General features: G+C 36.3%; 2 protein-coding genes across 2 annotated transcripts; one reads left to right on the forward strand and one right to left on the reverse strand.

Moving 5' to 3' along the window:
- Positions 1 to 562: 562 nt before the first annotated feature.
- LOC111515202 (uncharacterized) lies at positions 563 to 24,185 on the forward strand. Its single transcript, XM_023171435.2, has 6 exons — positions 563 to 810; positions 1,039 to 1,239; positions 1,497 to 1,799; positions 20,703 to 20,849; positions 22,303 to 22,503; positions 23,851 to 24,185. The coding sequence occupies exons 1-6, from the start codon at positions 670 to 672 to the stop codon at positions 24,160 to 24,162; spliced, it is 1,305 nt and encodes a 434-aa protein (XP_023027203.2). The 5' UTR covers positions 563 to 669; the 3' UTR covers positions 24,163 to 24,185.
- Positions 5,075 to 12,416, reverse strand: LOC111515176 (glutathione S-transferase D7). Its single transcript, XM_023171412.2, has 4 exons — positions 12,186 to 12,416; positions 11,274 to 11,474; positions 9,074 to 9,377; positions 5,075 to 5,252 (listed from the first exon to the last, which is right to left on the reverse strand). The coding sequence occupies exons 1-4, from the start codon at positions 12,393 to 12,395 to the stop codon at positions 5,224 to 5,226; spliced, it is 744 nt and encodes a 247-aa protein (XP_023027180.1). The 5' UTR covers positions 12,396 to 12,416; the 3' UTR covers positions 5,075 to 5,223.
- Positions 24,186 to 24,194: the final 9 nt, after the last annotated feature.

The raw sequence follows: 24,194 nt of genomic DNA on the forward strand, positions 1-24,194 counted from the left end.
GAGAAATTCGCCCACACATGTAAAAAATTTTACGTTACAATTTTTCTTTCCAGATTATGGATAGAAATTCCTTAAAGGTCCATTTACATATTGTGGGTGAATTATTTAACCATCATCAGTAACTGATGATCCATTTTTCAACCAGCCGAGTAAACAGGACGGTACTAGCGCCAGAAACCGGTCCGGGGCTAGAGGAAATGTATCAGTCTCTAGAAGTGGGAGTAGTTCATCGTGATAGTGAGTACGTTCCCAGATATAATTTGTCACAAGTGTTACTTTCAAAAGATTGCTGAATGGTGGAAACTCACCATAATATTAACTTTGTGGTCGAGAAAGATACAGAATTTAGGAAGTTCAGCTAAGTTTTTGTAGAAAAGAAATTCTCGAAGGTGAGTTTTTATTAATTTCAGTCTTCAAAGCTCATCATTCTCACCGGGAGTCCCCTTCCGGGTGGGAGCCCGCGGTATCTTACCGTCTACGCAACTGGTTTATCTCGGCAACTATACCCACCACTGGCCTGGTCAGAGAATAACTCCGTGACCTTAATTTAGTTGTCTTCGCTTTAGACGATTTGTTGTGAAGTGCTTACAAAACAAATTCGTAGCTCGTACGGCTAGCTAGTTAGTGGTCCAAAGGTTGTTGACGAGTGTGTATCATCATTTAGAAGAAATGGCTCCAAAATTGTATTGGATCCTTGCTAGCCCCCCCGCAAGAGCAGTAGTTCTTTGTGCGAAACAACTGGGAATTGAATTGGATTTGATTGAAGTGGATTTACTCAACAAGGAGCAATTCAAACCTGAATTTCTAAAGGTAATAAAAGCAGTGACTGTATAGTTTGGTCAAATTAGGTTATAAATGCGTTTCAATGCGTTGTTCAAGTGGTTTGGCCAACAATCTTCGCTTTACTTCCCTGTTCTTGAAGAACACATGTGTCCAATAATGCATTCGTGGTAGTAAAGCCTAGCACCACTCATGAAAACCGATGCTTCATTTTTGGGCTCCGATTTTCCGAGTTTTTCAGTAGTTTGTTGTTTTCAGATGAATCCGTTGCATACCGTTCCAGTATTAGACGACGATGGATTTATTGTAAGTGACAGTCATGCCATTATGACATATCTGGTGTCAAACTACCGCAAGGGAAGTTCTTTGTATCCAGAAGATGTCAAGCAGCGGTCTTTGGTGGACCAAAGATTATATTTCGATAGTGGAACTTTGTTTGCAAACCATATTAGAGTTTGTGTGAGTATACTATTATTACTCCTACGATCCTTCAGAAATAAGTATTACATCTTTCCATACAAAAAAGCAACTCAATAACATCTACACATCTTTACATTAATTACACACTCCGGACATTACTGAAATTAATACTTTATAGATCACTTCCACCATCCCTATTCGCTCGCTTTCTTCACTGTCAACTGTCGTTGACAGTGTCGTTGACGAATTTGAGTTCAGCGTCCATCTGATTTTTCAATATTTGATCAATTTTACAGATTCCTATACTTTACAAAGGAGCCAAGACCATATCTCCAGATTTACTGACAGCTTTGACAGAGGCTTATGGTGTCTTGGAAGAGTATCTTCAAAACAGCAACTACGTTGCTGGTGATGATCTGACTATCGCAGACTTCAGCATCTGGACAACAATCACGAATTCCTCTGCTTATTTGCCAGCCGAAGAAGACAAGTACCCACACATCGCATCTTGGTTGAAACGAATGGAAGAAACGCCAAATAATGATCTGAATAAATCTGGCGGAGATTTTATTAGAAATGTATTCAAATCTATTCTGTCTTAGAGAGTATATTGGAAAATCAATAGTGCTTCTATTAATTTCAGTTGTGAGTCATTGTCGAACACACTCGATTCATTTTATCGGTTGAATTTGAAAGAAGGGCAACCAGTACCTTGTGAGAAATACTTTTTTTGTCGTAAATTGTTCACCTTAGTTTTGAGTCCTAGGAAAATCCTTCCTGAGTATAATTTTTGGCAATCTCATTTTGAAATTTGATTGCAGAAAAGCACCATGCGCCCACATCTTCCAACTTTTAGCTGTTAACCCCAAAGTATTGAAAATCATCTGTGGAAGGACGGTTGAAGATATAGATATTTCGATGATATTAAAAAAAATAGGAAGAAAGACATGCAATTTTTTTACATTGACTCAAATTGGCATATGGTGGGCAAATTATTCTATCATTATCATCAACTGATGAACCTGTCTTTATTGTACAAGTATATTGTATATTGAAGTAGCAAACTAGATGAAGCGAAAACTGGGAATGAATTTATAGTACAATTGTTTTAAATGTACGTTCAGTAGGGATATTAGACACGCCCAGAAACGACGCGAGACGACAGGCGATGTGCCCCAGTAGTTGGTTGACAATTGCATAGAAAGTTGATTTGATGTGTCGAGTAAGAAAAAAATACTACTATATAACATTAAATGAACTTTCAATGCAACTGACAACTGATTATTGAGACGCCTGACATAATCTGTCATCCCGCGTTGTTTCTGGAAGTGACTAATATCCCAACAGGACATATATTCTCAACAATGACAGCTATAATGGCTGCTATTTCAATGCACATTTATTTATATATGTTGATTTGTGATATTGATTATTTGAAGTTTATGCAGTTGGTACTAATGAATGTAGGTATATATCTTATTACCTACTACAGTAGTGTTAGAATACTTGAGAATAGTGTAAAAACCGAAACCTTGGTCGTATTAATATCAATTGACATTGAGTAAGTGGAAATTAGACAAAGTATTTAATTTCTATATCTATATCATTTAATATATATGTCGAAATGGGAACATTTGAAATCTTTCACCAAATCAGTTTGATGACTTTTCAGCTTCGACATTTGAAAAATATGCAATTCAAACAGACAATAAAAAATAAATCGTATTTAAGAGTCAGTTGGTTTCATGGTTGATAAAAACTAACTGTCTAAAAGTATATGTTTATTTTGACTTACTAGTACAGGTAATGTATTTTCTAAGAGCAGGTATAGTTTTCTAATCAAGTTTTTCATGGAATAATTGTTCTTAGAGCTAACATATAAAACTTCACAATTTACAAAACATTTTTGAATAAATAAACAGTGAATATTGTATAAAAAATAATCAGGACGAAACGGACGAATACAAAATCTAAAAGTAACAAAAATAATTGGATTATATTTACACTACAGCACATTTATTTCATTGTATTGATTTTTAATGAAAAAAGATTTGATGCAATAAATTGGATAAGCAGAGTTTCTACGTTGTATGATAGATAACCTGAAAAAAATAAATGAATGGGCATTATTGAAAGTATAACTGTAGAAGAATGGAAAATATTCGTTCAACATCTATATAATGCAAATGAAGTTGACTGACAGGGAGGAAGAAGAGTGTAAAGAAACAAATAGGGGACTGAAGGGGAAAAAGGAAAAGACTGGAACGGAAAGAAGGGCAAGAGGCAGTAGTGGGGGGATACGTTACAGTACAGTTACGGAAAAGTACTTTTTGATCATTCCCATATTGATTTCAATTTAAGAGCCATCGGTAGACAGCTGTTTCAGCCTATTGGGCATCGTCAGTACCGGGCAGGCGGTCCTCGATTGAAGGCAAAATGAGAAAAACCAAGAAAGTACTTGATGAAAATAACTGCGTAAACGCAAGCGAAACATAAAAACTTGGCAAGTTGACTTGGGTGTCACACCAGTAGGTGGTTCCACTTATTACGCAGTTATTTTCATCAAGTTCTTTCTTGGTTTTTCTCATTGTCTTCAATCGAGGACCGCCTGCCCGGTACTGACGAAGCCCAATAGACTGAAACAGCTGTCTACCGGTGGCTCTTGAATTGAAATTATTATGGAAATGATATATATATATATATAAATTATTTTTAATTTGAGTATTTCAATCAATATCTGAAATACCCAAACAAATAATTTCAATATCATATTACTAATAATTTTTCACTCACACTTACATTTAAATCTCACTGTATGTGTTAATATTACAATAATCACATTTTCTCTGGTGCTGTAACAAAATTTTCAACGTCAAATTTTTCATTTGACTTTTCGTTTCATGTTTGGATTTATATGCATTTTTTTTATATTTTATACTAACTTTGGTGAGTTTTTGTAACATATCTATTGCTGTATAATTTTCACATGATCTTTATTTTGTAGATATCCTTGATAAAGGAGAACAATATACTTTCCGAAAGCTTGAATAACAAAAAATAGTGTTTCCATAGCGCGCAGATATTGACTGAAATGAAATGAAACAATTCGTGGACATAACACTCCAAAAAGGGGGGCAAACCGCGGACACGTGTTTCTGGCTATTGGCCTCATCAGCGCGGTGCAGCCAAGTATAAAGATGGGCAACACTTGTTCGCCGAAATCAGGAAACAACACAAACGCACGGAGTCAACAACAGGAGCCAACCGCACATTTGTGGTTCCAGTTAGAAGACCTAGAATTGCCAGGCTACATCTAACACGACCACGTAGGCAACTATAGCTACCTGCGTGACATCCGGGTCCAGGATATAAATACAAATGATGATTTCATCGAGTGGGCATGCTATAAATCAAAAATGAAACAATTCGTGGACATAACACTCCAAAAAGGGGGGCAAACCGCGGACACGTGTTTCTGGCTATTGGCCTCATCAGCGCGGTGCCTACGTGGTCGTGTTAGATGTAGCCTGGCAATTCTAGGTCTTGTAACTGGAACCGCAAATGTCCGGTTGGCTCCTGTTGTTGACTCCGTGCGTTTGTGTTGTTTGCTGATTTCGGCAAACAAGTGTTGCCCATCTTTACACTTGGCTGCACCGCTCAGGAAAAAAGTATTGTATTGTATTGTATTGTACATATTCATTGAGATATTGAGCTACAAAAAACATGACATTAAAACATACAAAAATATATTTAATACTTCTCTCACCCTTGAATCATTTTCAATCATTAGTTCACCGCAAACTGTTATTTTCAGCAAAAGGTATTGCATTCATCTTCCCAAGCCACTTCGTGATATTTGGATACATGATGGGATTCATGACACGATAACTCATAACATTTGCTAAGGTCGTCCAAATACAGATATCCGCGATTGTTACATTATCACCAGCCACAAAAGCACTTGATAAAAGAAACAGTTCCAGTTGATCTATAGCTGCGCCTAATCTAGACTCTTCCCAAGCCTTACCAATCGCTGGACCCGAACGAGTTATCTGGAATATGAATAAAAGTGATGTCTATTTCAAAGATGGCGGAAAATACGAAAGTTTTGAATAGTTTTTCTTTTGCTACATGAAGTCCCGATGATCAAGATGAGCATATTAAACTCAATTAATATAAAACAATACTTTATTTACGAAATTTGTAATAGTACATTTTTAGAGAACTAGTAAACAACAAAATTGCCTCACAAAAAACCAGTAATAAAGAAAAAAATAATAGCATTGTAGCTTCGATAAGTATGTTGGAGGGTTAAATTGACACTAGGTGATATGTGTTGGCACAATCATGTCGCTGGAATTGCAAAGGCTGCTTCTCAAAAGCCTGGAACACTGTTCCGGACCAGAAAACTACTCACCTCAGCAACTTTTGATGTTTCATAAAGCTCAGATCAGACCTTCTTTGGAGTATTTTTCTCATGAATGGGGCACTGCCCCTAAACAAACCCTGAAGTTGCTTCACAAAGATCCACCATTACTTGGTGGATCTTTGAAGTATGCAGACGTATGTTTGTACATGGACAAGCACTTGATGAAACCCTATATCGTGCATTCACACACACACAAACCAACCAAAAGTAATTACGTCATTATGTCACAAACACACACAAAATTTCATATGAAAAAATTTTGAATGATTCATGCACCAGGCACTTCAAGGTCACATCGCCTTGATGTTACTAAACAACAAAAAAAAAGCAATTAATACGTCATAGTGGTGGGGGGAGTAACACAGTTCTCGGCTGCCTGCGTGTCATCATCGATAGCGAGGCTAGAGCGACGCGTTACGTCACAGCCTTCGCGCATCCAGAGAGGTGAGGGCACACCGATGAATACGCATTACTCAGCGACACGTCGTGGAGTGAACATCTCGCTCTCTTACCGTTGAACGGTTGCTACTGCTGTGATGTCACACCACTACTAACTTGGTGGGCTCACACCAATGGAACATTCATTACTTGGAGGATCTTTGAAGTATGCAGACGTATGTTTGTACATAGACAAGCACATGATCATGTGACGTATGCAGAGGTCATTTCGATGTTAATGTGACCCGAGACAGACTGAAATCACAAGGTCAACCCCCAAGGTTATGCGACTTTGAACATTGTTCGAAATAGCTATGAAAATATGAAGTGTGATTGAAAGTCATTCAAAGTCAAACCCAAAACACTACCTCAAAGTCGCCTTATCCTTATTACCTTGTGACGTACGTTAAGGGTGTAACGTAGATTGAGGTCGAAGCCAACTCGATGCGTCGAACACAGGCGCTCCCCACCACCAATTCCAACTCGATGTGTTGACAGAAGGCGATACAAGCAAACAGTGGTCGTTGAAACTTCACGGAGTGCAGACGTGTACGCTCTCTGTCACGATGGGTACCGTCCAAACTGGTTAAGAAGGACTGCTCATCAGTCGATGGATCTTCGTGGTATTCAGACGTGTGTTTATTCTGTACAAACAGGTACAGAGTACACATGAAGGACAATATAAAACCCTGACTTTACCATGTATGCAATCTAGTTCCCTAATCTCAAAGTTGAATTCCATGTTCAAGGTCATGAACATAAATGAAAAATGTAAACCCTGTACCGTGCATTCCCACACACCAACCAAATGTAATTACGTCACTACACACACACAAAATCTCATATGAAAAAAAACATTCTGAACGATCCATGCACCGGACACTTCAAGGTCACATCGCCTTGATGTTACTAAACAACAACAAAAAAAGCAATAAATACGTCATAGTGGTGGGGGGAGGCCGAGAATCAGCTGTAAACATCTACTACTGGAAGTTGCTGGATTCCATCCAGAAAAGAGGCATCCGCCTGATTGGAGACCCTAACATCACGTGCAACCTTGATAGTCTAGAACATCGAAGATACTTTCACAAGTGTTCAAGTGACTTGGTACAGTTGATTCCACCAAGAGCGGTACATATCAGAACTATGCGAAGGGTTGTGGCTGCTCATCGTTTTGAGGTTCAACTCAGTACATCTCGAATTTCACTGTTTGAGAACTCTTACATTTGGAGAATCGCGTTTTTGTGGAATAAACTTCCTGAGGTCATTTTTCCAAATGGATTTAATCTCCAGCGATTCAGATCCAATGTGAATGGCTACTTTCGCACAGGCGCTCTTAGAACGTCTCAAGGACTTTCCTGTAGTGCTTGTGTTTTCTCCTTAAAAAACAAACCGGCCTTCAAATATACTCATATTCGGATTTTTGAATAGTCAACATTTTTTCTTTCCAACACCTCCTGTAAAAGTATCGTGTAGCCTCGGGAAGAGGTGGAGATCCTTACATTGGGGCAACCTTTGTAAAAAAAGCATCAACCGTGGCTGGAGTTGTGTCACAGTGTTTTCCAAGTTCCTAAGAAGCTGACTTTTCCATTCCAGTAACGAGATTCTCCAAAGACTTATAATTATTCAATTTGACATCCAATAAACCGATGTAGTTGACGGAATTGATGTCCTGATATTACAGAGTCTGTCAATGTCTTGTTGAGGTACATTTGCCCATTCAGCGATTAAAAGCTCTCTCAATTGAAACGTTGTGTGAATGTTCCCCATATGAGGAGTAATTCTTCGTTGAAGCATGTCCCACACATGCTCGATGGGATTCAGGTCCAGTGATCGTGCTGGCCATGGCAATACATCAACTCCTTCGTTGGTGAGCCAGTCAGTCACTAGACGTGCGACATATGGACGAGCATTATCGTGCATTAGGTGGAAGTTTTCACCAACAGCACCAGCAAACGGACGGACGATAGGTAGAAGAATGGTGTCAAGGTACTATCGAGCTGTGAGGGAGCGGTTTGGAAAAACGAGATCGGTTTTGCCGCCGATCATGATTCCGCCCCATAGCATTACTGTACCACCTCTGTATGTGTGGACTTCCTGGACGTGTCTCAAACGTTCATTATTTCCTACGTCCTGGAAATAATGAACGTCTTACTCGACGAGAATCTGGATGAAATCCAAATCTGGATTCGTCTGTAAACAAAACTGTGGCCCAATCATTTGCATCCCAGTTTCGATGTTCTTGACACCACTCTAATCTTCTACCGCGATTGCCTCTCGACAAAGGTGGACATCTAAGTGGCCTTCTGTTGTGGAGATCTGCTTCATGCAGTCGATTTCTGACAGTATCACGACCAATAGTTACCTGGTGAGTCTGCTGCAACACGTTAACCAACTCAGGTGCTGTGATTGTCGGTTGTCTTCTTGCGGTTAAGACCAAAAATCGGTCTTGAACTGCGGTTGTAGCGCGTCCTCGCCCTGGATGTTGTTCGGTTGGACTGCCAGTTTCACGGAAACGCCGCAACAATCGACTGATAACACTTTGGGAGACTCCCAAACGAAGAGCTACATCATTTTGTCGCATGCCACCTTGAAGAAGCCCTACAGCTCTATTCATCTCAGCCAATGGTAAGTGATGGCGTTCCATGTTAAAGCACAATATTTCCAGTTTAATTGCAGAGCAAGAACTGCATAGAATGTACAAACTCGACACTTTCAGATTATTCATTTTAGCCGAAAACCTACAGTTTGTAAAAAACTTGATAAAAGATTAGTTACCGTTTTTGCAGGCTTTGTTCAACCCATAGAAATCTACAGGGTGGTCGAGTGTACTAATTTAATCGAAATTAAACGACCTCATACATTTATTTTTATGATATTTAGTATGTTATAAAAATATCCCCAGACTTTTCCGATGTGTGTATATTCTTTCTTAAATTGCTCCCTTCCACAAACAGAAGCACTGTTAACCAAATCCGAATATTGAATTGAGAAATATAAAACTACCAGAAATATATTCATAGCTGAACAGCGACGTTGAAATTTCACGTCCCTCATCATTTTCTTCCCGAATCGGTAAGTCGTCCATCCTTTCCAGCCAACTGGCAATATTTGGATACTCATCAAGATTCAGTTGTTCGTATGTCATCACATTCGACAGGGTTGTGTAAATGCTGATATCCGCGATTGTCATACGGTTTCCAGCAACGAATAAATGATTTTCGAGGAAGCCTTCAATAGTGTTGAACGCTTCTATCAGTCTCGGTCTTTCAATTAAGAGGGTATCCTCGTGATTATAATATATTGACATCTGAAACAGAAAACGATTAGTGTAGTCCAGGTGACAGGCCAGCGAAATTAAAACAAGTATAGTCGAAGTAACCTGTATTGTGAATAATTAAAAATATCGGCATCTCAAAGGCCAAAAAAACCAATACTGTACAATGCCGCTGCCAACTAGTCCACGTGAACTAGTTGGCAGCGGCATAAAATTAAATTTGAAGTCATGTTACTGTGACGAATAGAATGTGTGGATGAGTATCGCCGTTGTGTCGTCAATGTTCAGTTCAGGAACTGATCGCGATTTGAGTGTTGAAATTCGATATTGTTGCAGTTATAAATACTCAAAATGTTTGTTATCTGTTGAAATGTGGCGTCCTTGGATAAGTACTAATAGTAATAACGAATGTGCGGCCATTATTATGATGTGCAAAAAAATTCGACATTTTGAAATACTCAAGCGCGTCAGATTAAGATATATATTGTTCATCTTTATGTTTCAGACGTGCTGTCTCTTAATCTGACGATTATCTAGAGGGATTCGCTTAATCTGACAAAAACAATATTTTTTTTTAATTTCTTTTCAATTCATTGAACTCAATTATTGAAAAGCTTAGGACATAGCATGCAAATAAATGAGTGTATGTTTTTTAAGTAGAATACCTGTATTTATAAGAAAACAATTTTTAAAAATGCTCAAAAAATTTAATCTTTTATAATCAATTGATTAATTATTTATTTTTAACTAACGTTACTGCAGTTTCGTCCTATAAGGACATTTTCAAACTTATACAATATATAAGTGTGAAAATGTCCCTATAGGACGAAACTGCAGTTACAAATAAAAGTGGTAAAAAACCTAGAAAGTTTGATTTCTCTTTTCTTCATTATGATTTCCTACCACGTAGTAACGGCTACATCCATCAATTAATTGATTAATTAATTGCTGGATGTAGAATTCAGAGTGGGGACGGAGTGAGAGGGTAATTGATGGAGAAAAAGTGAATAGAGAATAGAGGGATAGAAACTTGGAGGGGGAAATATAGGTATCACACAGCTGCACGCATTAAACTTCATCGACGAATTTTTGTTATTTCGGCTAGCGGAAATCGACAGATTATATATTTTTCGTTATCCATGAATTATTTCCCTCAGAATGAAAAAAAATTAGCTACGCTCGAGAATGCCGAAATGACGTTATTTTTTTGCAACTTTGCTGCCCTTCCCTTTCTTTACGTCACTCTCAAATTGTCAGATTACTGGAATATACACTTTTTAGCAGGTAATTAACTCACCCTACCTTAATCTGACGCGCTCGAGAATTTTTGATGATCAATTTTTTTTACTAATCTGATCCTTCATCCCTCACAGGCGGCCTTATATATGGGGCTCATATTTGTTGGAATCACTTAACCGGGTACAAGGTATCCCCCTGTATATTAATCTGCCGCGCTTTAGTAAATCCCGAAATTCCCGTTTGGGCTCACCTATTATAAAGGGTGTTCATTTTGATATTTGTATTTCTTCAATTTGTCACATAAATCCAAAGCACAACAAGAAATGATTCAATAATTTAGCATGGATTTGGTAGCCATTTGCATTTCCTTTCAAAATAACATGAAATATAATAATTTTTTTTTACTTCAAAAAAGTACAAGCTCATAAAGAAGTGACCATCTAATTGTTTTTAGGAGTGTATCTATATGAATCATTATTATTATTTTCCCCGAAGGTTGAGCTGGTCAGTCTCCGTCCCCGAAGTCCCGATTTATTTGGGAAGACGTGATCACTCTATACACCGTGACGTAGGTGATCATTGGGTCCGATAAACATGTGCCCAGACGCAATAAGCCACGAACGGTAGTCTTCTGCATTGGTCAATCCTAGATTTCTACCTTAGTAGAAATAAAAATACAATTATACTTACAGCTACTCTAACATGTGTCGCGAATAAAAATCCTGATTCAAAAAATAGTTTCTGATCTACCATGGCTCTCTCATAAACATTGTCTGGGTACATAGAGCGGCTCTCACTATATTTCGTCACTAGATATGCCATTATCGAGTTACTGTCGTAAAGCAAAAATCCATCGTCATCTAGAACTGGAACTGTGTAATGCGGACTCACCTGAAAAGGAAGACTGAGACAGGTAGGATATACAGAACATTCATAAATTCCCTTGCTCAATAAATCTCGAGTTTCGAATCTGATAGAGTTGTCTTTCCCTCAAACTTTATCCACAGTTGACGTGAGTTTTCGTGAGGGGGCGCAGTCATCGTGCTCAAGGCAATTCTGCCACTTCCTAGTTTTCTAATACATTTTTCGTTCAGTTGAAAACATCACCATTTTTTTACACCTGTATACAGGGCTTTTCATAATGAGCGTTAGCCGTTTCTGGTAAACTATTCAACGGATCAACCACTGTATTCCACTGTATATTACTAAAATATTACTAAGTATAAAAAAAAAATGTTGAATGTCCATAATAAGTAATGAATTCAAAAAAACGGGCAAGAAAACCACGTCAGTTTCCGTTTGAAACAGTTTATCTCGAAAACAGTTCAAAATAGAAATAGGGTTGTTACTCACCCTCGCTAGGGGGTTGAAGGCACAGGTAGAAAAATACATCTAAAATGTGTCCCCCTCAAAAGCAAAATTGACCTGTCCGAGCATTTTTGCGTTAAGTTACAAAAAAAGGAGAAAAGCAAGGTGCATATTTTCCGTTGGACCACTCTGTATATATTTCCAAACGTGACATCTCTATCAGCCGAAACTCAAGCTTAATATTTAGTTACTACAGCGTAGGTACTTGGTGAATATACAAAAATTATCACTTACCGCGATGAACTCCTGAGTTGTGACTTCTCCATTAACAATGTCCACCATCATCATTTCTACTTCTACGTTTAAAAGTCTTGCACAAGCTAAAATCGCTCTAGAACCGGGACATACTACCGTCATGAAAAGTTTTATAGCCATAGTTTCATGTGATAAATGGAACGAAAACAGGATTTGTCGAAAAGTCACTAGATGAGAAACACTGGACATCCAAATAGGTTAAAAGTTTTTGTCGAAACAATTCAGAAAAACGAAAATATGATTTGAATGGTCACAGGGCCGGACTTGTACACATTTGACTGAGTAGCCAACAAATAGTTTGTGGAAAACCATATGACAGATTATTACAAAAAAAAATCAGAATTATTTCGTTTAGTGGTAGTTACATGTTCAATATTTTTCAGGTGGTTGAACAATCCGCTTCATAGAAGAGAAAAATTCAATAGAACTGGTCGATACTTGATGGAAATCCATATTAAAAAAATAATCAATAGTGTTTATTGTATGATTTTCACTATAAGGGTTTTACAAAAACTGCTTCTTCAAGCATAACTGAGAGTTACTTCTAAATTACACCATCATATACTATAAACTAGTACCTGAATAATATTAGTAGTACCTAAATAATAAATCTACCTGAAAAAGACAGGTATAAATACATTTTTCGAAAGTCTACCTGTAAATATACCTAACTATTTTTACCTGCGAATGAACAGATTCAATAATGGCGAATTATTCAATTCAGTTTGAGATTAAATGACTGGCATATGTGGAATTTGTTTTTCCATTCTGAAAACTATATTTGTGTTCCTTCATGCGGGTATTGAACGTCCTTCCAGTTTGACCTATATAAAACATCAGACATGACCCACACGATAATTTATACACTCCTGATTTTTCTGAAACTTAACTTTTATTTTTGTTATTTTTAATGTGCATGCCCAAATTTGTTGTTGGTTTTGAAAGCAGTCTTTACACCTTTGCTGTGCAGAAAATCTGAAATATTTGTAGTGGGTTGGCGTAAGTAGGTTAAGGTTCTATAACTTTTATCCTCTTCTCTTTGAATTGGGTAAACTTCTTTCAAATCTTGACTGTATAACTTTTTTGATAATAAAGAATGTATCAGACCACTATCATAATCATTGTTGACGGCTATTTGCTTTATTATATTCAGTTCTTCATTGAAATTCGCTTCTGACAAGGATACATTTATCAGCCTGTCGATCATACTGTTGAAAGCTGCTACCTTATGCTGGTATTGGTGAGTGGACGAATTATGAATGATAATATCTGTATGTGCCGGTTTACGATAAATTGAAAAATCATGTCTGTTCTTATCTTTTGTTATTGTCAAGTTCAAAAAATGTATATATTCGTCCTGTTTCATCTTCACTGTGAATGTGATAGGAGGGTGGAGAGAATTGATGAACTTCAAAAAGTTTGTCAACTGTCTGTTCGTTCCTGTGAAACATACCAGGATATTATCCACATATCTATACCAATACAGGAAACTTCTTACCAGTGGGTTGTTGTGTTGCAAGAATAGTTTCACGGAAATACATGTGGTTGCTTATGCAAACGACACCAACTTCTCCATCAAGGAGAGTAATGCAATAGCACTTGCAGAGAAAATAGACAATGTCTATGAGCAGGTAGTAACATGGGCGAAAAAAAATCAACGAAAACATCATTAGTGAAATTCTCGCTGAATTCTGCTCATGGCGATTTTAGCATTTATGAGAACGAGGAGTTGTATGTTGAATGTTGCTCTACAACAAAGATGCTTGGCCTTACACTTGACTACAAGCTCAGCTGGATCCCTCACATTGAAAGTCTTTGCGACAAACTCCGCAGAAATTGCTATGCGCTAAGAGAACTATTGCTCGTATAGGATGGAGGCAATCGTGTAGAAACATTTTCAAAGAACTCAAAATACTCACTGTTGCGGGTATTTATACTTATGAATTATGCATATACATGTACAAGAATGGTCATAATTTTATATCTAATCAGCATAAATACCCGACCCGCTCTAAAAACTTATAAATACCTCATATGCACCGAACCACCATATACCAAAAAAGCCACCTTTTTCTTGGACCAAAATTTTACAATAAGCTTGATGATTCGGTAAAGAATGTGCCAAATGTCAATATTTTTAAATCATGACTGAAAGCTGTTCTCATAGAAAAAAATTGCTACACCCTTGAAAAATTTTAGGTTAGGTGTTTTTTTTGTCTTCTTCAAGGTTCTTGTCACTATTCGACATTACCATTATTTTAAACTTTTCAATTATAACCACTACTTTTATGTGTCTATACAGTGTGTCCAAGATAAGGATCCTAAGCATAGGAATCTCAGTACCTGTTGGAGATACAGCTTAGGTTAAATAAGGAAAAAGTTGTGATCTTTAAAGCTTATTTACATACCGTTTAGAAACTTGAAGAATTTTCATGGCCTGCTGAGATATTTGGGAAAAACGAGAATTTGACAATATCAATTTTATTTTTTTCTGACTTTATTTGAAAAGATATCAAAAAACGAATAACACTTTTTCATTGGCACTTTTAAGGTACTACACGATAGTATTTTTAGATTTTATATCCGACGTTTCGTTTTCAAGAAACCATCATCAACTTTATTTTTTTATATGACCCGAAACAAAAGTACACCCTGTATCTGATTCCATTTTTATTACGAATTCAACGATGTATCACATGCCATTGTTTTCTTTTTAGTTTAAAGGAAAATTACATTTTTTCTATTTTTTAAAAAATCTTTAAGTAGGCGTTGCAAACAAATGCTTTGACGTAAATACCTGTCACCGAGCCTGTCAAATATTATTTAATTTGTTTGTTTGTCGAGTTGTTGTTTTTAGAGTTATTGTTACTGTTGTCGTTATTATTGTTTATTGTTGAATAGATAATATTGTGTTATTATCGTCGAATATGCCGGGTGAGCATTATAGCCATGAAGAAAAGTTTGACATGCTAACGTGCTACATTTTGTTCCACAAAAATACTGTAAATACAGCAGCAATATATCTCAATACATATCCAGAAAGAAAGCAGCCATGTAAGTCCATTTTCTTAGAGCTGGCTCGAAATTTAAAAGAATATGGTTCATTTAAAAAGCCTGTTTTATCTCGAAGAAAGGAATCTTCAGAAGAAGCCCAAAATAATGTTTCACAAGCAGTTGTTGAGAAATCTGAAATATCAACTAGGCAAATCGAAAATAATGTAGGAGTAGCCAAATCCACAGCTCAATTTATTTTGCGTAAAAATAGATATCACCCCTATAAATTTAGGATTTGCCAAGGACTTAAACCAGGGGATTTCGAACGGCGCCGAAATTTTTGCGAATGGTATACACGCGCGTGTGAAGAAGATTATAATTTCCCTTCAAAAATAATATGGTCCGACGAAAGTATGGTCACTAATAATGGTATCTTCAACCGCCGCAATACGCATTACTGGGCTCAGCAAAATCCGCGTGTTAAGAAAATATCAAGACATCAAGAACGTTTTGGGTTTAATATACCACATATTAATTTTAGGAACTAAAATACTAGGTCCGCTTTTTTACTATAATTCTTTGACCGCTGAACGATACCATCATTTATTGCAAAACTATGTAGAAGACTGTTTAGATAATTTAACTCTGGCACAGGTCAATAACTGTTGGTTTCAACAAGACGGTGCTCCTGCACATAATTCTAGACAAGTTCGAGAGTATCTTTCGCAGTGATTTCCTGGAAGGTGGATTGGAACCTTTAGTGAAGTGTCTTGGCCAGCGCGATCCCCTGACTTAACTCCTCTGGACTTCTTCATATGGGGTTTTGTTAAAAACCGGGTTTACCAACATTCTTTTGAAACTGAACAGCAGTTACGAGAATGTGTAACTGTCGCATTTAACAGTATTACACCAGAGATGTTACGTGATGTTTTAAGTTCTACAGTTAGAAGATCATACTTATGTTTGGAAAATAACGGAAACCTGTTTGAACACCTTCTTTGAATTAAATAAAAAATGCGTTAATTTCTTTGTTGTTTTCATTACTTTAAAAAAATCATTATTAACCTACTTAAAAATACATTTCAAAAATAGAAAAAATGCAATTTTCCCTTAAACTAAAAAGAAAACAATGGCATGTGTTACATCGTTGAACTCCTAATAAAAAATGGAATCAGATACAGGGTGTACTTTTTTTTCGGGCTATTTAAAAAAATAAAGTTGATGATGGTTTTTTGAAAACGAAACGTCGGATATAAAAACTAAAAATACCATCGTGTAGTACCTTGAAAGTGCCAATGAAAAAGTGTTATTCGTTTTTTGATATCTTTTCAAATAAAGTCAGAATAAAATAAAATTGATATTGTCAAATTCTCGTTTTTCCCAAATAACTCAGCAGGCCATGAAAATTCTTCAAGTTTCTAAACGGCATGTAAATAAGCTTTAAAGAACACAACTTTTTCCTAATTTAACCTAAGCTGTATCTCCAACAGGTACTGAGATTCCCATGCTTAGGATCCTTATCTTGGACACACTGTATATATATTTTTATATAGAATTGTCCACTGTTATGTACTTTTTAACAAGCGAAATAAATGGATTATTATTATTATAACAGTTTTATTAGACATTTTTGAACATGTCAATCAAATTCGATGGGGCATGCATAAACCTCAATTATGTGTTGAATCATATGTTTTTTTTCGAAAAAAATTTGCTACACTCAATACTCACACATAATCTAGAATGAGAAGCCAATAAAACACCACTATTGAAATGAAGTCTTTGATCTATCAAGGCTTTTTGGAAAATGTCGCTAGGATACAAGGGGTTGCCATTCGCGTATTTAGTTACCAGATAAGGTAAAATAGCGTGAACGTTCATGAGTATGAAACCATCATCATTTATAACTGGAATAATGCGGTTTGGACTCACCTGAAAATTGAAAAATTCATTATTCAATAATTATAAAGTGTATTGGAGTTGTGGATGGTAATTTTTAATCTAGGCAGTGTGCAGTGTCATCCCCAAAGTATGCACCATAAGGGAAACTTCTTTATTAAGGGTTATTCCTGATAAAAGTTTGTGCATCCCCTAAAACTGAACATGAACTAACAAAATATAGTACAACACACGTAATATACGAGGAATCTTCAAATATTTGATTTTGTGACATGAGTAAAGTACTCTTATTTTGAAAAATCTTGAGAAATGTTGTTTAGATAAGTTATTGAGCATTAAAAAAATACATCTATATTTGAAGTCATGGCCATCTAAGTAAAGTTTTATTTTTCACCCTTTTTTTGTTAAATGGGGACTAAGAAAAAAAAATTGCTTGAACGATAAATAGACAGCACCCTGTATACGAGAGTTCATTTTAAAAGCCTGTAATATTACAAATTACACAACTGTCGTGTTAACCATGAAAAGTAAATTAATTTTCAAAGTTTTTAGTGCAAAGTTATTTTTATTTTTTGTTATCACCGAAAATTACGCAAAATTATACAGAACTGTAACAAAAAATCAATATTCAATATTATTAAATCAAATCCTGGAGATTTTCTTGTCCAAAATGAGTGTCTTAAGTTGAATCTCCAGAAAATCAATGAGTTTGTTCCGAAATGTCTATTTTATTTTGATGTTTTGTGATTTGATATTATTGAATATTGAGTTCTTGTACAATACTGTATAATGTTGGGTAATTTTCGGTATTAACAAAAAGTAAAAATAACTTTGCACCAAAAAGTTTGGAAATTAATTTACTTTTTAAAACAATTGACCGTGGTTAACACCATAGTTGTATAATTTGTGATATTACAGGCTTTTAAAATGATCCATCGTATACAGGATTCTGTCTATGTATCGTTTAAGCAATTTTTTTTGTAGTACCCATTCAAAAAATGAGTAAAAAAATAAAACTTCACTTAGATGGCCATAACTCCAAATCTAGATGTATTTTTCAATGCTGAACAATTTTTTCAAATAATATTTCCCGGGATTTTTCAAAATAAGAGTACTTTACTCCTGTCTCAAAATCAAATATTTGAAAATTCCTCGCATATTACGTGTGTTGTACTGTAGTTCGTTAGTGCATGTTTAGTTTTAGGGGATGCACAAACTTTTATCAAGAACAACTTTTTGTCGAAAAATCCTTAATAAATAAGTTGGTGGTGCATACTTTGGTGCATAGTTTGGGGATGACACTGTATATGACACCTTTCATTGTAGCGAAACAACTAGGCGCTGACGTTTTTTTTCATCTTCCAGATTCAATTCTGGATTGAACTTGAACATGATTTTTCTTTGCATCAATGAAAACTTCGAAAAGCAGTGGAATTATAATGGGGCCATGAGTTAGTCTAGATTGTGTTGAGTCATTCGAAACGTGCTTCAAGGGTCTCAATAAATAACAATATGGAATCAAATTGTTACTGAGTTTATTACTACTATTTTATCGAATTTGAAATTACTGTTAACATGAGTATCAGTGAATTTTAATCTTTTATATGGTTGTATTCATCATATTCATCATAAGACGAGCGCAAGCGTAGCCGTCATATTGAAATGGCGGCAATTCAAAACATCCGTACTGTTTTAATCAATAATGGCTGGGCCAAGAATATTATCTCTACAAACAAATAAATTATTTGTTTTGTTGTTCCCTTTCGTACAGATAACATAATTATAATGGAGTATAAAAATTTTTTTCTGATTATTTTAACTCACTCCTTTATTTTTTTTTTCACTCTTTGTTATAATTGATGAACTTCAATTTATATTTTCAATTTAAAACATGAGTTGCAGGCTCTTTAACATGGTTGTTTACAAAAAACAGTACGCACAAAAAATTCGTGATGAAAAGGCCTATTCACGCAGTTGTTTCTATGAAGTACTTTTCTTGGTTATTCCCATTTTGTCTTCAACCGAGGACCGCTGCCTGTTCGTCGATTGAAGACATATGTATGTAAACACGACATCTTATTATTATTTATCATGAACATGATCGGTCTCAGTACCGATCCTTGAGGAATACCATTGAATGGCGTTGTATTTCACTTCAATTTTGAACACAGGAACATTTTCCAAAAGAGTAATTATATAGAGATCAATGAAAGTATTTCATAAACACCCTCACCGCCAAAAATTCCTTTTCTCTGTCAGGCTCTATATCTACGTGTATCACATCGATGTTCAGACCCAAAGTTCTTGCACAAATCATAACAGCTCTGCTACAAGGACTTACGAACATTACGAATATTTGAAGCATGGTTTTTTGAAAATTACGATATAAAAGACAAAGAAACACTTGAAACAGTCGACACTGAACTATTATTTAGGACACTGAAAAATTCACTGGTTTTTGATTGAGTGTCTCCCCCAACAAAAAAGGAATACGGCATGAAAATGTAGACAGGGACGCACTAGTTTGAAATTGTAGACTCGCATGAAGGCTTCGAAACGAAATATGCCACTTTTGCATAACTATCCTGAAATATACATTGTTAAGTTGTGACATGAATTCATCTAAAAATCATAATAATAGCTATCTTCATTTACTGTTAACTGCAATTGTTAAAAAAATTCATCGACCAACGAGCTTCTCAAATCGACTGAGAATATAATATACAGTATACAAGCCGAATGTAATAAATTCATTATTTCGGTTATGGTTCGTAATTCAACATAATTTAAACATTTAAATTATAATTTGACATTCTTCAACGGAAAAATGCTATCCCTACCTTCAATCCCCGTCGAATAACAGGTATAACTCCCAAGTTTTTGAATGGAAAGTGAATACGATATTGTTTCAGCAGGATGGAGCACCACCACATTACCAAATTATTGTCCGGCAATACCTCGATACAACATTTTCTAATCGGGGGATTGAGAGGCGAGGATCGATTGAATGGCCAGCGCGATCACCTGATCATTTATCATTAGGTTTCTTTTTATAGGGATATGTAAAGAGCAATGTGAACAAAAGTAAACCTTCAGATTTGACTGACTCAAAAGAACGAATAACGCTTGCGATTACAGGCAAGTGTGTTCGTCCAAAATTGAGGGTCGACTCTTTCAGTTGTATTGCCAATTGCATATGCAGAAAATTTTCTGTGAAGATTCCTGCACTGACGCCTGTTGGATATAATCCAACGCCATTCGTGGTACTAGCCAGTGAAGTAGTTGTTTTCTGATATGTGTCAGTCCATTCAACCTACTGTGTAGATATATCCGAGACGGTCTTGAACATTTAAAGTTTATTTCTTTAGATTATATTACATTTAAACAGACAAAACTTTCAAAGCAACCTAATGATTATTATCTGTTTGTGTTTATAAAAGACCCTGAGGTTATCACTCCCGATTTGTTTGTCGATATATATTACAAAATCCATCCTATTTCCATATATGCCAACCAAGAAGAGCATAAATAAGAGTTCATCAACCTCCTCGTTTCATCTGAACATCGATTCTTGCTGATATATCATAGTTAATAAAAAATTAGTTAGTTATGGCTCCAAAGTTATACTCTACCATCCTCAGTCCCTGTGTGAGGGCTGTTTTACTCTGTGCAAAGGCTTTGGGGGTCGAATTGGAGATTGTTGAGGTCGATGTGGTCAACGGGGACCAGCTCAAAAACGAATTTCTGAAGGTATGGTAGATTTTTCTCTCATAATAACGACTGTGAAGTTGCTATTCCTGAACAACTCGTTCTAATATATCATCTATTGAAGTATCACTTGTTATGCTTTTGATTTTTTTTGTTATGATACCCATATATAAGTTAGCAAGTGGAACATAAAGCAGTATATAGTCCTATGCTCCTGCACCCTTTCACTGGCCTATTATACTGTGATCCCTATATACATACTTCCAAAAATGGAGGGTTGTGGTACATAACTTAACCAGATAAGAACTACCCTATAATCCTCAATATTCTCAGGCACTTTTCATCGTTTGCTAAATAATAGTCCAGTAGTATAAGTTGACATTTTGATGTTTCTGTCGTTAACTACATGGTAGCATAAAAAATCTGAAAGAGATAATCCAAAATGTACAACAACAGAAATAACTTCGCAACTGTTGTTTGTTAAACTTGCAAAAAATGGTTTCTCAAGAACGAATTGCAAAATTGAGTACTTAAAATACGTGAATAATCTGAATGTTGCACCATATAACCGTTCCAGACATTGCACGTTGGAAGGTAAGACCTCGTTAATCTTTAGCTCGCACAAGTTCCGACTTTTGGGGGTTCAACAGACAGGGAAATGAATAAAAAAGTATCATACATATACTCGTATATTTCTATAAAGAAACCACCGAAATTTACAAGAATGATATTTAAACCAGTTCTGAAATTTAAGTTTCTACTGTAGTTGCTCTATATAGTGAAATTCTTTAATGTCCCACCCCTTTTTATTTTTTGAACGAGGCAACTCAAAAAATAGAAATTTTTGAAAATGAACTTGATGCATGAATACTTTATGTTGAAGTGAAATTGACAGATGAAATTTTCAAGATGGCGACTGAGCGTTATCTGGAAAAAAAAAATAAATGGACAGGGGAGTCTTACGACACATCATTTTGAAGCTCCTGACGAATAGTTCACAACCCTAGAATATGAAGTCAATATCTTCACCTACTACAAAATGGCGGAACATTTAATAATTTCCTGAAGACAAACACAATAAAATCGATATTTCTAGAAATATTTCTTCTTATCTGCCATATGGCAATTCTAACAACCTGATAAGGTTTGTTAAGTTATTATCTACTTATAATGCACTGTTTGGAACCTTTGGTGAAGTAATGAATATTACTGGAGTTTTTTCCAACACCAAATCGTTATTTTCAACACCTCGACACGTGTTTCGATCACCAAGTGATCATCTTCAAGAGAAAGATTGAACTATTTGGTGATTTTGAAATAACCGAATGGCAGGAAAATATTTTTTAATGGACATCCTTTACCTACTTTTTCAAATGTAGCTCTTTTTGGTCAGAGATGGCATAGTAAATTTCTTCGATGTCTGAAATGTTCCTTCATACCTGATGATGATCTAATGATTTTTACCTTTTTATTTATACTGTGTTTTAATTTTCAGCTGAATCCGCAACATACTGTCCCAACTTTGGTAGACGATGGGGTAGTTGTTTGGGACAGTCACGCTATAATGATTTATCTCGCAGAGAAATACGGCAAAGAAAATCCCCTGTATCCTTCTGATCCTAGTAAGAGAGCCATAATAAACCAGAGACTGTTCTTCGATTCAGGAGATTTGTTTTCCAAGTCTACTCCCATTGCCGTAAGTATAGTTGAATTGATAATGGAAGCATCAACATTCTGTGTTATGATTCAGAATGGAAGGGTAGAGAAGCACAAAAATTACCAGACAAAAATTCTTGTTTCGATGTTTGAATCAAGAATATTCTACCATACTTAAGATCTATTTCCTTACATGCGGAACTACAGGTGTTTTCATTACATTGAACCAAGCGCAAAGTAATATGACGTGCCAGTAATAGTTTTTTCATCCCTTACATATATTTGTTTTCTCTCTGGATCTGATTTTCATCAAAACCTATTCAGCCGTTTTTGCGTGATTGTTCGACGGATATAGAAACATACAAATTTTCACATTTATAATATTAGGTTAGGTCAGGTTAGGAATCCTGGAAGATTCTGCCAGAAGTCCATCTTCTTGCCATCCAGGTGTTCAATGTTTGTTTGGCAAAGCCTGAAGCGATGCTGGTTCAATGAAGCTGCTTGCAGCACCCTCCTTCACAAGAGAGTCAGCAGCTTCATTGCCTTCCAGGCCAGTATGGCCAGGAACCCAGACCAGAGACAATCTGTTAAGTCTTCTTGGCTCAGTAGGAGCCAAGAGCTTTCAACGCCGCTTGACTGCCGGAGAATATTTTTATTGACTTGTGTGTGAGTTTGGATTTATCCAATCTCTCCGCACATAATTCAATAGCGTACATTTCCGCTTGAAATACAGTCGCATATCTAGGCAGGTAGATATCTGTCCTGGGTCTGCGACTAAAAACACCTGCACCAGAACCGGAAGGTGTTTTTGATCCATCTGTGAACCAACAACTATCTGCTCTTGATATTTCCATCTCTCGGAGGATCCAGTCCTCTCTACTCGGAAATAGTACTTTATAAGGCAGTTCGTAGTTGACAGTTGGAGGCTTTTTGGGACCTAAGACCCAATTTTTACCACAAATCCTACGACATGTCCATAGAGACAGTCTGGCTTTGTGTAAAACTCTTTCCAAGTCAGCGTTCCAGATGAGTCTTTTATCAAGGACAATGCCAAGATATTCCACCTCCATTCCAAACGCAATGACCCCACCATTGAGGGAAATTGGCGTTAGATCGTCCAATTTTCTCCTCTTGGTGAAGGGGATTAACACAGTTTTGCTGGGGTTGACAGACATCTGCTCCCTCAGGCGCCAACTGTGACGTCCAACGTGATTTGGAGGATATTACAAGCTACCCTTCCCGACGTGGACCTTGACCTTCTGTCAAGGGCATCAAGCAGATTATCCATCAGGAGCGACTATTTATAATATTAGTAGAATCACAAAATACATGATTTTCCAGCAATAATTTTTGCCTTGCATTGAAAATTATTGAGTCCTATTTTTAGGGTATGATTATATTCGGAGGAGTCAAGCAAATTCCAGAAAAGAACGCGAAAGCTCTTAGCGAAGCTTACGGTTTTCTGGAAGCTTTCCTGGAAAGAGGAAAATATGTTGCTGGAGACGCTATGACCATTGCCGATTTTAGCATATGGACTACGATGACGAATGCGTCTTGTTTCGTTCCTATCGATGAGAAAATTTACCCCAACATAACGGCTTGGATGAAACTGATGGGGACCCTTCCATATCAAGAATTGAATGCTGTTGGAGGAGGACTATTTAGGGACCTTGTGGAATCCTCGCTAGCAAAATCATAAAATGTCGAATTATGGTTCTGTAAATGTCGAAT

The sequence above is a fragment of the Leptinotarsa decemlineata genome, unplaced genomic scaffold, assembly GCF_025532065.1.
Source record: "Leptinotarsa decemlineata unplaced genomic scaffold, Ldec_3_MD MMD2_tig00001719_RagTag_RagTag, whole genome shotgun sequence".
Classification (NCBI taxonomy): domain Eukaryota; kingdom Metazoa; phylum Arthropoda; class Insecta; order Coleoptera; family Chrysomelidae; genus Leptinotarsa; species Leptinotarsa decemlineata.